Genomic DNA, 14,361 nt, shown 5'->3' on the forward strand with positions numbered 1-14,361 from the left:
CTTTGGGTTTAAATAATGTTTCCCCCCCTCACCTCCCCCAAACTGCTGGAAGTCTTACAGTTTAGCAAAAAAAACAGTAATACTTTTATATTTTTATTTAAACAACAGTATCTCCTTTGTATAGCGCAATGTATCTTGAATTTGAAGGGATTTTGCGTGTAAACTGGGAGATAATAGTGTTTCTTGTACATATTACATATATTATTTTTAGAAATGAAAAATATTGTAATGCACCAACTGCATATGCACATCCCACTCTCCAGATACCTCAGTTCCTTTTCTGTTACTGTTTATTGTGACTGATCAAGGACATGATGAATGAGAGAAACAGTTTCAAATGATGTCAAGTCTTTCATAGAATATCTGTACATAGATTGATAAATGAATAGATAAATTTTATTTGAAAAAGAAAATTCTGACCAGATACTTTTGGATAAAAACTAATACTAAATGCAACTGATTAAAACTACAATTTCAGTGTTCTATGATTTCTTAGAATCATAGAATCCTTAGGGTTGGAAGGGACCTTTAAAGGACCCACTCTCCTGCAATGAACAGGGACATCCACAACTAGATCAGGTTGCCCAGGGCCTGGTCCAGCCTGGCCTTGAAAGTCTCCAGGGATGGGACAGTAATCACATCTCTGGGCAACCTGTTCCAATGCCTCGCTACCCTCAGTGCAAAAGATTTTTTCCTTATATCCAAACTAAGTTTCCCGTCTTTAAGCTTGAAGTTATCTCCTATTGTCCTGTCACAACAGACCCTGCTGAAAAGTCTGTCCCCTTCTTTTCTGTAGCTCCCCTTTAGATGCTGAAGAGCTGCTATCAGATCACCTTGCAGCCTTCCCTTCTCCAGGCTGAACAGATCCATCTCTTTCAGTCTGTCCTTATAGGAGAGGCACCCCAGGTCTTTTTTGGCAGTGCTTTGCACAATCCTTTCATCCTCAGCTTCTTCTTTTCATTTAATCTTCCATTATAAAGTGGCGTTGTGAAAATGCAGCATATTGATGTTGACATTCAGATGACTTAATCTAGTCATTTCTTTAGCTGAATGCAAGATTTAACTGACTTTAAATTTAAACATGTGGGTCAAATAAACTGTAGTTTTAAACTGATAACATTATTATTGTTGAGTAGTTTGTATATTTGAAACTTAACCATTCATTTCTTAAGAATTAGAAGTTTATAAGAATTATCTTTAAATTATAGTTTAGCAGTATCCAATCTATTATGTCAGATTCTTCTAAACTGTGCCTATTGAAGTGGTAGTAACTGACTTTTCAGCAAAAGTCAAGTTGCAGTGTATTTCTGCTGTCTGTATGTAGATGGAGGAGTTAAGTTTTTCTTCTGCCATATTTTGATGTAGGATTCTGAAGCTAACTTTGTGGTAGCTCTAGTCTGCAGTTTGCACATGGCTTTTTTGCATGGCAGTCCCTACTTATTACTACCGCAGTAGTAGTAGGGACTTTATTGGGATAGAGCTCTGAGGTGTTTTGGTAGGAACTATTTGAAAATGTGCGAAATGAGGCTGTGATGATAGTATTGAATATGGGTATATAACGTACCTTACCTCATTATTCAGAAACTCACTCCATTTTAAATTCAAAATGGGGAGGAAACTTTCCAATAGGAAATGTTGTACTTAATGAGCATAATGAATACGTACATAACAAACATAATATAAATTCAGAGATATTTCATGGAACTAGGCTTTTAATAAAAAAAAAATGAATACGCCATACTATAAGTGTACCAATAACAAAAGAACAGGATTACCTTTTGAAGAAAGAAAACAGTATTCTGTGCAATCCACAGTAGAAAATCTGCTTTAACAGCGTGCTGGATTGGATGATATCCAGTGATCCCTTCCAACCCCTACGATTTTGTGATACAGTTTTCTGATTCTGAGACATAACAGTATCAAAGAATGAAATAATAGATTATTTGTATCCTTATGTTTAGAAACTTGGTCAAGAAGTTAATTCTGTCTGGAGATTGGGCCTCATCTGATGTTAAATAAAAAAAAATCACTTGTACTAACTGGCATTTGGCAAGTCATTTTAAAGGATTTTGTGTTTGTAGTATCTTCCCATTAAGTCATCACCGTATTCTAGCTTTTGCCTTCAGATTTTTGTATTTCGTCTTAGAATGAAAGGAAAACAAACATGTTAATACAACTTGATTCTTTCTTTTCATTGTACTACTTACGCTTTTCAAGCAGAAGAAAGGTAGATTAGAAATAAGTAGAAAGAGCAGACAAAAGAATTTGCATAATTTTACAGAAAGCAAGCTAATAAACACTACCAGTCCATCACAAGCGTGTTTCATTTTTTATGAGTAAACACCTTCCATGTTTTTTTCACTCCTTTTAAATTAACTGTAGCAAACTGGAAAGCCAGACTACGTATTTAGCATTTTTTGTATATCACTGTTTACCTTAAAGAGAACCTTATCTCAGTTTTGCCCATTAACAGAGTCATTTATCTATAATATTAAATTTTTTGAAAGCTTTTCCACTTAAGAATCTTTTTTTTTAGCCATTTTTGCTTTCAATCTGAATAATGTATGTACTGCAGGCATATTGATTTATTTATCGTAGCCTCTTATAGTAAGTATTTTGAAGCTTTGGAAAAATAACTTCAGTTTTAAAATAATCTTTTAGAATTTACAGCATTTCTTTTAAAGAATCCCAATTTTACAGTTGTTAAGTGTTAATTCAATAAGCGTAAAATATTCTACTGATAAGCAGGATTTGAAAGGAAACAATACAAAGATTATTGATCAGAGAACAAGGTGAAGTTCATGAGGGAAGTAGTGTATGAGATTTTGAAGTGTACATTGCGCAGAAGGCTAGATTACAGGTTTATAACACTCTATTCTAACCTTAAAAGATAACGTCTTGAAGTGTCTGCTCCCCATTCTTGCTGTTCCTCCCCCTTTGTAGGAAAACCCAAACAAAACAGAAAGTTGGTGTGGTACTAGTGTGCATTTCTTAACTAACAAATTTCTCATTAGAAGAGATGTAAAAGTTGGAACCCTATAAGTGCCTGCAAATACCTTTTGGATGTGTGGCTAGTATGTCACTTATTTTTAAGAAGAAAATAATGATGCTGCTGAGGATTTATGCAGTGTTTGATTCAATATATTATGCTTAAAGTTACAAAGCACAGTTAATAGAGCCAGAAGGAAGGCTATGATTTCTTTTTGTTCTTAGCTTTAGAACTTAGTCATGTCTTAACTGAACTGAAGTACCTCTGTAGTATCCTGAAATATCACATTTTCTGAGTTAACAACTTTGAATGCTTCTTACCACTAGAAGAATTGGATTTTACATGTACGATTTTTGTTTTTGATTTTGTTAACTACAAGCTGTGGCATATTATACAACTTGTCATTCAGGTTCCTCTATTCTTTTGCAGTGCACCTGCAGGAGAGACATGGTCACAATTTCCATGGACGTTTTTGTGAAGAAATTTCAGCCAAACAGATACCAGCTGTGGAAACAGGGCAAAGATTTATATACCATTGATCATACAAAGCCGACTCCTGAGTCAACTCCTGAATTAAGTATGTGGCTACAGAGAAGAAAGAAAATAAGGAAACTTTCCAAGAGGTATTCGTTTCTTTATCCTTGATTTGGTTGTTTTCAATATGATGTCCATTTCCTTGTTTCTTTTGTATTTCTCTGACATTCTATTCTAGTTTGTTACATGCGTGGCTGAAGTTAATGAGCATAAAGAGCGTCATTCATTCTAGTCTGGAGTTTAGAATTATTCTTTAGTAAATATAATTCCAAAGAAAATTTCAAAATTTCATTGTTTCTAGTGACTTCTGCATCCAAAAAAGAAGGGAGAAATGTCATCATCATAGGTGAGATAGGGATTAAATTGGAAAAACAAGGCATGGAGCTCTGGCAGAATCCCTACAGCCATATGATGTCTCTAGCAACAGTCTTAGTCCTCACTACAATCTGGTTCTAAGGAGATATCATTACTTATTTGGCAGACTCAGTGCAGCAGCCAAAACCTTTCTGTATCTACCTCAGGTCAGTGATAGATCGTAACAAGTCTAAATCCCAGTTGTTTATGTTTGCACAACTAACAAAAATAGAGGAAAAAAGTCTCAGCTTGGTACTAAAGGTTTCAAATTCTGACCTATTAAAGCTGTTTTATAACTGGTTTTGTTTTCTTGTTGCTCATCATGTCTCTTGTTTACATAGCGCAGATACGTTTTGTTTCTGCACTACTGCTTTCCGTCTTGATTTTACTGAACATGATTTTTATGGATTTTCTTTTTCGTTATCTAATAAAGATCATCTTAGTTTTAGTGTAGAGTGGGCTGTTGTATTGATATTTATTTACTGGGAAGTTTTCTGGGTTAAGGATAATACCTTTCCAAATTTCTATTTAACTTTGAATTTCATCATTTTCTTCATGAGTGCATGTCATTACTGAGGAAGATAATAGAAAAATCAACCCATACAGAAGAAAACCAACTCCTGTTGTAGAGGAGCAATGTTGCTGAGGAATGTAATATTGGTTTTGTTCTCAGGTTGCTAAGAATAGTTTGTGAGATATAATCAGGTGTTAAAGACAGCTAATATGGAAGATGAGTGACCACTTTCTTATAAGGGTATAGTATTAACCCAAATAGAATGATTTTGTCAATTAGCTAACTCAATGCTCTTTTGCTCTGTAGTAAGCTATAGTTATGTTGTGGCATAACTGCGCCTGTACACTTGGATGCAGTTTTAACTATAAGCAAAGACTTTTTAAAAATCACATTGAAAGTATTATCAAAGGAACACGTAATATGATTTCATGCACTCAGCTTAGCTAATAAACACAATTCCTATGTTTAATTCTTGATTGGCTTTTGTTCAGCCATGTTAATAATGCATCTTACAAAGGGAGAATGAAGTACCTGTTCAGCTTCATTTCTGCTATAACATGTCAAATGAAATTTGTAGTCATTTTGATTTTGGGAATTATGTTAGTTGCAACAGAGGAAAAATTGAAATACTACATATCGGGATTTTCATGAATGTACTTAAATAACGTAACTTCGACATTTGAAGCTGAAATACTTTGCTTCAACAGAACTGCATAAAAGCAGTTATAGTACTGGTTGTATCATACTTTGACAAATTTTCTGGAATTACAATTTTATAGAAATACTATTATTACTGTTAGTATTTTAGAGGATGTTGAAAGGTATAGATTAGTGGATAAAGGAGAAGGATTAACTATTTATTTATTTATTTATTTCTGGAGATGTTTAGAGTCTAACATGCAAGACCATTGTAAAATCTCCTGGTTTTCCTCCTGTAATGGGGCATTTATTGCAAATGCATCATTAGTTTTACAATCTGATATACAATCAGTCAGATACAGATCTTCTCTTTTGGTATCACAGAGTTGAATTTGAAACTGGACTCCAATTTCCCCTTCCATTTATCCTGAGCGCATAAACTGCAAGCCTGTTTCTGAAAGAGGCTCACAGCTGTTTTATTCCAACTTTGCTCTTCAGCTTCTGAGAGTGCAAAAACCTGTACAGAAGACTTTATTTCAAGTTTGCTTTTTAAAAATTATTGTCAAATTTATTGTTTGATATAATAGACATTCAGAATACTTGGTGATAGAAATTTTTTGTTCATTTGTATTAAAATGCTTATAAAACCTTCTATGATAAATGGATAGTCCTGATTATATAAGGGCACTTGATCTAGTATTTTGCTAGCATTGGTATGGGAAGTAGCACCTGGTTTTAGCACATTTGAGGGAGTTTTGCTTTCATTACTTTCTTAAAGGTTGATCTCTTTCAGGTTCAAAAGAATGGTTCATCAAAAAACTAATTTGGATGCTGGTTAACTGATAGATATGTAAAATTATTTTACAGTTTAATAACTTCTGTCATAGAATGGTAAAAAAGATTAGAAGGTTAAATCAAATAGTTAATCTATCAATAAATTGTAAACGCTATCTCTACACAAAAAGATGAAAAATTGTCAGGTTTTACCACTTTAAGCAGGTGAAAGGGACATATATATTGGTAGACATTTTATCTTATCCAAGACAGACTCTACTCTGACAGCAATATCTCTTATAGCGGCTTCCAGCACAACAGATCTCGATCTAAAAAGCTTAAAACTCCAGGGGACAAGAGACAATCTGCTATGGCAACTGGTGCAGAAATCAAAGAGACTGAAGCAGCTACTGATGGCTTCAAGGTCAATGAAAAACCAGATGAAAAAGTGGGACCGCTAAATACAGAAGTGCCTTCTGGAGAAGAAGAAAGCAGTAGTAGAATGCAGCTGGATCAACATTTATTGGATAATGTCAAGGTTGCAGGTGAGATAAGGACAGATGATTTTTCACATGTAAGTTGTAGGCTGTAGATACTCTGATGCCACAGATCAGTTGATATTAAAGCATCGTACTATCCTAAGTAGAATTCTAAAGCTAAGTACTTACAAAGTTGCAAAGTTACAAAGAGAGGGTTGATTCAGTAAAAGTGAATGATCAAATTACTATTGAGAACTGAGAGTAGAATCACACGTATAACACCTGTAATAGCAATTGTACAGCAAAAGATGGGATGACTTATCACTGATGCAGACAGGTTGAACATATATACTTGCAATGCACTACACGTATTTTTATCAAGAATACTGCATGTTAAAAGCAGTCTGTGTTTGTGCAAAAAAAAAAAGGCTCTATTTTGAGACTACAAAATTACTGTCACTTTCCCTTTAACTGTCTGATAATGCAAGTTATCAAGGTATTGTCAAGTCAAAGGTGCTTTGTTCCCTACAGTGATTTTGTAGTGAGATCTACTGATATGTTTAATTTATTCTTTCTCTTAATATTGAATTTCACTGTAGCTCAAGTATATACATTCCTGTTCCAAAATGCAAACTGAAATCTTACCTTTGAGGGCAGTCCTGTGATTTCAAATTTATACAGAAAATTTGGCTGCACTTACACAGACTATTTTCTGCTTTTAATTATTAATAGTTGTGTTAGTTTTGTTAGAGGTGGTAAAGACCAGGATTGAGCCCATGAGGATGCCACAGTGATTAATCCAATATGGAAGCTTTTTGTGGCGCTGTTCCTTTACAACTTCCCCCAACTTTAACAGAGGTTTGAAGTGTTCCATGAACACTGGGAAACCAGTGATTAGTTATAGTGATTAATTAGCTTCCTTCGTGTGCTCATTGATAAGGGAAGGAAAAGCAGAGAAAAGTGGAGCACTATCCGTTTTCCCTTGTGCTACTGAAAAGTGGTACGTAGACCTTTGTAGAAGAAAGGACCATTTTAGATGTAACACTAGTAGCTCCAGTTGAAGGGATTTGCCCTGAGTTATCTCTGGCCAGTACATTCATTATGCTCTATCGGGGCAGAAGTCTTCATTTGAATAGATTCTGTTTTGTTATTGGATGGACTTTCTATCAGTTTTCTAATTTGATCTGTCATTTTATCAGAGGAGCACATTGAAATAACCGATGTGAAGAAAAAGTGAAAAGGGGCTTTAGAGACTTTTTTCTTTGTTACTGGGGTGTGTGGCATAGAGTTCTTTGAGAACATATTTTTTAGGTCACCTCTCCAGCCTCCTGTTCTGTCTGAAAACATCCCACAAAACATGGAAATCCATGGAAACATCCGCAGATAAAGAATTTCAACAAAGTAAAATCTACACAAATTTCACCCTTCTGCACTGAAGGGTGAAATTTCACTGAAATATGAAATTACAGTAATTGCTGAACTATAAATTTATGCTAATTGCTTTTCATTTTTAGACTAGTGCTGTCGCTTTCAAAAATATTCTTGGTATCTATTTGGAATATATTTTCCTAGTTATAAACCATTAGTCTTTGTTTATTTTCATTTGTAAAACTGGCATAATACATATAAATGCGGATCATAAAGGTCAATATACCAACTTTCTATACTGTGTTTTTTTTCAGCCAGTAAAAGTGCTTGCAAGCTGTCAGAGTAAACAAGCTACATGAATATTGATTATTTTGAATCACTTAAAACTGTTGCAGTTCAAACACAAAATGCCCATAAAAAGATTAAAGCTATATTTCACACTCCAAACTCAAAATTTTACATTTAATTTATTCTGTGATCAAACCTATATTCCACTTTTATGTATGTCCTTCTACTACATTATTTGTTTTGTATGATTTCTAAATGAGGAACTGTATTCTTTAATTGAATAATTCAGATTTTTTTGAAGTGAAATGCGGTAATATAATGTGAGACTTATTAAGAAGCCATATTTTTGATCCACAGAAAGCATTCTTTCAGACTCAGTTTCCTGTCCTGTTCCTTTGCAAATGGAACCAAAAGCTGATGAGGACAAGGAGGATTCCAGTGACTCTCTCGTTACATTTGAAGATTCAGGGGCCTGTGTGCCCACTTCAAATAGCTGTAATAAAGAAGAGAGTTTGAAAACTCAGAATAAGTCTAAATCATCCATACCGTACCTGAAGTGCCAGGATCATAATTCCGAGGCAGAAAGCCCAGCTAAAAAGGTGAATGTCTCTACAGAGGATGATGTCAGTGACCTAGAAAGTGGAAGTAGCTTGAGACATGGTGAAGTGCCAGTTGCAAAAAGGAATGAAGATGATGACATGGAAACATCCAACGTATGTGAAGCAAATTTTCATCATTACATTAATATATTCCTGATTTAATACATGACCAAACCTGTTCCTAATGAGAACTGATATCTACAGTAAGGCAGTTAAGAGTATGCATGATTTTAATCAGATGTTAATTTCAGCATGTTCTGAAGTGTTCAGACAAGAGTGAGAATTGAGAGGGAGGATTTTTTGGATCTTACTTGTTGATGTGTTTTTCCTCTGAGTTTAGATTTTTACTAATGTCACTTTGTGTCTGTGAATCTGATCTGTCAATGATTACTCTCAAGATATTCCTGTGATCACTGTCTGCCAGTGTTAACAAGGCAATGAGCTTTAATTGACCAGAAATGTGTTGAACCAGAAATACAAATTATTACGTATCACAGAATGGTAGATGTTGGAGGGGACCTCTGGAGGTCAACTGGTCCAACTGTCTTGCTCAATCGAGTTCACCCAGAGCATGGTGCCCAGGACTGTGCCAGGTGGCATTTGAAAATCTCCTTGGAGGGAGACTCCACAACCATTAGACCATCATCTGTATAGTAAAGAAGTGATTCCTGTTGTTTAGATAGTATTTCTTGTGTTCCAACTTGTGCCCACTGCTTCTTGTCCTGGCATGGGCACCACCAAAAAGAGTCTGGCCCCCACTCTCTTCAGGTGTTCATACACATTGGTAAGATCTCCACCTGAATCTTCTCTTCTCCTTCCTGAAGTCCCAGCTCTCTCAGCCTCTCCTCACAGTAAGGGTGCTCCAGTCTCTTCATCATCTTTGCAGGCTTGTTGGTGACTGGATCCTCTTCCTGTCTTACTTGAATTGGGGACCCCAGAATTGGACACAGTACTCCAGATGTGACCTCACCAATGCTGAGGATTAGTTCTCTTGACCTTATGATGATGCTTGGTCTGATACAGCCAAGAATGCCATTATCTTTCATAGCTGCAAGAGCACATTGCTCAACTTGGTATCTATGAGGACCTCAAAAGGTTTTTTCCTGACATGCTCCTTTCCAGCTGGGTGAACTCCAGCATGTCCTGGTGCTTGAGACTGTTCCTCTCACTTGCAGGACACTGCATTTCTTCTTGTTGAACTTCATAATATTTTTGTCAGCCCAACTCTCTAGACTTTCAGGGTCTATCTGTATGCCTGAATGACTCTGTCAACTCAATCACTCCTCACAGTTTTGTGTTATCCAATATCAATTAGAAATGAGTACTGTATTTAGTATCACACATTTATATTTAAAAAAATGTTTTATTTTTTACCCATTATTCTGCTAAGAATCCAGAAGAAGGCAAAGGATCTAGTAGAAGGGCTAGAATTAATGTCTAGTGAGGAGAGGCTGAGTACAGTCGGGTTACCCAGTCAAGGAGACCAAGAGTCAATACAGCTCCCTGAGGAGGGGAAGCAGTGGGAGCTGCTGGGTTCTGCTCCTCAGAACATATGGTGGGGAAGGAATGGCACAAAGCTGCCATAGAAGGTTCATATTTCACATTAGGAAGCATTTCTGTACCACGACAATGATCAGATACTGGAACAGGCTTCCTAGAGATGATTAGTAGCCCATCTCTGTCAGTGTTGCAGGAGGCATTTGAACAGTGTTCTAATTTTGCTTTAGCTCTCAGTTAGTCCTGAAGTGGCCAGGCAGTTGAAATAGATAGTGTTCAAAAGCTCCTTTGAACTGAATTTAACTCTTCTGTTCTATTGCACTGCTGTTGTGCTGTGGAAGGGTGAATAGCATTTATTTTAGGAAGCATAATGAAAAATACAAAGCTGTAGTGCTAGTCACAATAGTTTTATTAGTTTGGCAGTTTCCCTGTTTGGCGAAGATGGAGCCGGTGATCTACTGCCAGATTGCCAGTGTTAATGGGAAACTGGGAGGTAAAATTAAAATCACTCCAAGCATTTTACAGTCAGGAATTGTGCACTAATGATTTTTTATTGGCTTTGTTAGCTTTAATAAGCATCCTGTATTGGAGATTATATTTATCTCTTTCTATGCTTCTCAGCCATTTGTATGTTACATATAAAATAAGAGGTTTCAAATATTCCCCAGTATAATTGCTTACTCCTTAATGTGTTTTTGTTATAAGTTCTTATTTAAAACTTACAAATGTGCTGTATAGATGCAATTAAAAAAGCAGATCTTTTCCTTTATAATTTGCTGGTAACTTCTTCCAGATCATCAACCTGTCCACTGCTTTAGCCTCATTTTTCTTTGCTAATCATAGTAAACGTGTCTTGTAATTGACTTTACAATTAATATGTAATTTTTAATTCTCAAAGCAATCAAGGCACAGATATGGAACCTGCTGGGTTACATTCTTGGTGTGGCAAAGAAAACACAAAACAGTGTGGCCCATAGGATTTGTGTGAGATTTCCCTCAACCTGTTGCCAGCATGATTGTGCTTCCTCTACTGAGGAACCAGCAACTGGTTTACTTTGTGATTTCTCCCACTGTCACACAATGTGGAGTTGGGAAAGATGCACTTCTGGAGACTGCAACATTGCTGTTAGTTCTTGAAGCGTAGTTAATTTCAAAATGAAAGTCCATAAGGTCATATTAAAGAGGAAAGAATTTCCATGTAAATCCAGTCAGGATGCTTAATTTTTTTGTCTCAACTCCAAATCCTTTTTTTTTAAATTTAAACTCCCACAATGATAGTTTCCTTATGTGTATTGCACTCTGTCACAAATTGAGTGGATTGCTGCCTCATTTTCACAGCCACAGTTAATGTTTGCATTGTATTTCTGATTCTGCAGTTATTGGGCTGTTCTTCCTCTCAAACATTACCTGTGCAAAGGAGGACTTATATTCTATAAGTGTGGAAAAGACGATTGTAACTTCTAATAATTTGTGTTTGAAAAAGGTTGCTTTTTCTTAATTTGAGTTTTATTCTGCATTACAGACATTGTATTGTGACTCTAAAAGTGCTTTGAGTACCTTTATACTAGTTAGAAATTGATATCTGTGCACATTTATAGAAGACTGGTTGATCAAAATTAATTGTAGAATTCTGTGCTAAATTAGCTGTGCTTTTACCTTTCAGTCAGCAGAAGCTGAAGGAAAGAAAGTATCTAAGAGCTGGCGTCATCCACTAAATAAACCCCCAGCTAGATCTCCAATGACTTTGGTTAAACAGCAGGCAACTAGTGATGAAGGTGAGTGTACTGCTTAGTAAATTTTTTGATAGTCCTTTTTTGTCCTTAGACCATACATGGTCATTTTCATAAACAAAAAAATTTTCTTTCTGAATGGGAGTTACTAACATTGTAGGATGATTGCACGAAAACCATCCAGTGTGGTCTCTGAATACTATTCTATTTTTACTCTTCAAGTTCTTCTAAAAACTTTGGATCTATTGTTGACAAATCCTCTTAATAGGAGTCACATAACAGTTCTGTGTTCACCAGTCAAATCTTCCTTGTTTCTCAGAGCAGCTGAGTTTATGAGCAATCGGGAGCAGATCCAAAAAAGAGCAATAAGGCTTGTGAAGGGCTTGGAGAATAAGGATCTGCAGCTGTTTAGTCTGGGGAAGAGGAGACTGAGGGGAGATCTTATATCTCTCTTCAAATACCTGAAAAGTGATTGCAGTGAGAGTGGGGTTGGTCTCTTCTCTCTGGTGATGGGTGACAGGACAAGAGGAAATGGCCTCAAGTTGCACCAGGGGAGGTTTAGGTTGGGTATCAGGAAGAACTTCTTTACCAAAATGGTTATTAAGCACTGGAATAGGCTCCTTGGGGAGGTGGTTGAGTCACCATCCCTGGATGTGTTCAAAAACCGTTTGGATGTGGGGACATGATTTAATGGAGTATTGTTAAAGTTAGGATAGCATGGTTGGGTCGTGGTTGGACTTGATGATCTTGAAGGTCTTTTCTAACCTGAGTAATTCTATGATTCTGTGATTTTATGACTTTTCATTGTGTAAACACAGATAAAATGACACAAGAATCCTTTGAATAAAGACCTTAAGTATAGATCATAGTCCTCCTATATTGCTTTAAAGCCTGTTTTTTCTTGTTTGCCTTTTTCATAGAATTTGGACATTTTTTGAGTCAGTCTTTTAAGATAGTGTAGTTCTCATTCAAGAAAAATGCTACTGACTTCTGGGCTTCATTTATGCTTTCAATCAATTTATGATTTCCAGATTTTAGCCTAGTTTAATATTGAAAGAAAGAATAAACTTCCCTATTCTTGTAGTTGTAGTTTTGATTTTACTGTGTTATTTTACTCCATTGTTTTACAAGTTATTAAAAATATTATTTTGAACAGAATTGCTCTATATTTTTCATATCTTTGGATAGAGAATCATAAAATGATTTAATATGCCAAGTTGGAAGGAACCCATAAGGATGAGCTCTGGCAGCTTGGGGCCATTACCCCTGCTCTGGGAACCCTGTTCAATGTGCCCAACCATTTTCTCAGTGAAGAATCTCTTCCTGAAAACCAAGAAGAACCTCTCCTGTTGCATCTGTTGGTGCTGTACCCTTGGGCTCTGTCACTGTTACCAGAGAGCAGAGCTCAACATTGCCTCTCCGCTCTCCTCTTGAGGAGCTGCAGGCCACTATGAGGCCTCTTCTCAGCCTGCTCTGCACTAGATTGGAAAAACTAAGGGACTTCAGCCCCTTCTCATGTCTTCCCCTCTGAAGCCTTCAGTGTCTTTGTAGCCCTCCTTTGCATACTCTGTAATTGTTTTGTGTCCTTTTTTTGTACTGTGGCACCTGAAATCACACACAGTAGTCAAGGTGAGGCTGAAGCAGTGCATTGTAGAGCCGGACAATCACTTCCCTCACCAACTGGCAATCCCATATTTGTGCACCGTAGGGTTTAATGGGCTCTCCTGGCTGCCTGGGTGCACTGCTGACTCCCCAGATCCCTTTCAGAGGGGCAGCTCCCGAGCATGTTGTCCCAGGGACTGAATTTATAGCCAGGGTTGCCCTTTCCAGGTGTAGAATCTGACAGTTACTCATGTTAAACTGTTTTAACGGTTAAACTGTTGTAATGGTTCCCATGGTTCTAACTGTGTCTAAGGAGTTGTGTGGAAGACGTTAAAAGTAAAATCTGTATTTTCACAAACATAAGAAGAGATGGAAGAACATAGTTCTGTTTCTAGATATATTGAAAGTAATCTTTGAAAATTAGAAGCGGCGAAAGGTCTCCTTGCCATTTCCCCAGGTGAACAATTTTCTAAAAATTTTATTACATCAGTTTTCTGTTCACTTTGAAGACTTGGAAAGGAACTGAAAGTAGGATAAGTAACCTGCATGGGAATGTGTAAGACTGAGGTTTTGATTCAGCATTTAGGTACTTATGGTCTTTATTTTGTTATTTTTAATATTGACTAGTTTCCATTGTTTAACTCAAATGCATAAAAAAAGAAGCTTAATATTAGTTAATAATTTTGTATATGCTTGCTTGTTTCTTAACTATAAATTGTTGGTATGGATGTTAGTATGTATTATATGATGCCTTAATTATGTATTATTTGGTAACTTAAAGCATATCAAAGGGTATAATGAAGTAGGAATTAAGAAAAAGAAGCATGTGCGTTAATAATTACAATAAACTACACTGATATATTGAACATGATTCTGTACTCAATAAATGCTAAATAATTCTCCAGCCATTAAATTTAGTGCTCTGTAATTAGATACTATGGTGATACCAAAAAAGTTAAAAAAAAAAACTAACTACAAGAAGTTAATACAAATT

At 36.1% G+C, this 14,361-nt stretch overlaps 1 protein-coding gene across 2 annotated transcripts in view; it reads left to right on the plus strand.

The window, feature by feature from the left end:
* The window catches only part of LOC100550263 (lysine-specific demethylase 4C-like), a 203,726-nt gene extending 191,884 nt beyond the window's left edge, over positions 1-11,842 (plus strand). The window contains exons 9-12 of one of the 2 annotated variants that reach the window (XM_019610469.2): positions 3,419-3,612; positions 6,108-6,349; positions 8,297-8,538; positions 11,699-11,842. In XM_019610469.2, the coding sequence (XP_019466014.1) occupies positions 3,419-3,612; positions 6,108-6,349; positions 8,297-8,538; positions 11,699-11,827 (807 nt within the window). In that variant the 3' untranslated portion in view covers positions 11,828-11,842. Of the gene's footprint in view, positions 1-3,418; positions 3,613-6,107; positions 6,350-8,296; positions 8,653-11,698 lie in introns of both variants that reach the window. The other variant, XM_010725643.3, reaches the window with a different exon arrangement.
* Positions 11,843-14,361: the final 2,519 nt, after the last annotated feature.

This window comes from Meleagris gallopavo, chromosome Z (assembly GCF_000146605.3).
Source record: "Meleagris gallopavo isolate NT-WF06-2002-E0010 breed Aviagen turkey brand Nicholas breeding stock chromosome Z, Turkey_5.1, whole genome shotgun sequence".
Classification (NCBI taxonomy): Eukaryota; Metazoa; Chordata; class Aves; order Galliformes; family Phasianidae; genus Meleagris; species Meleagris gallopavo.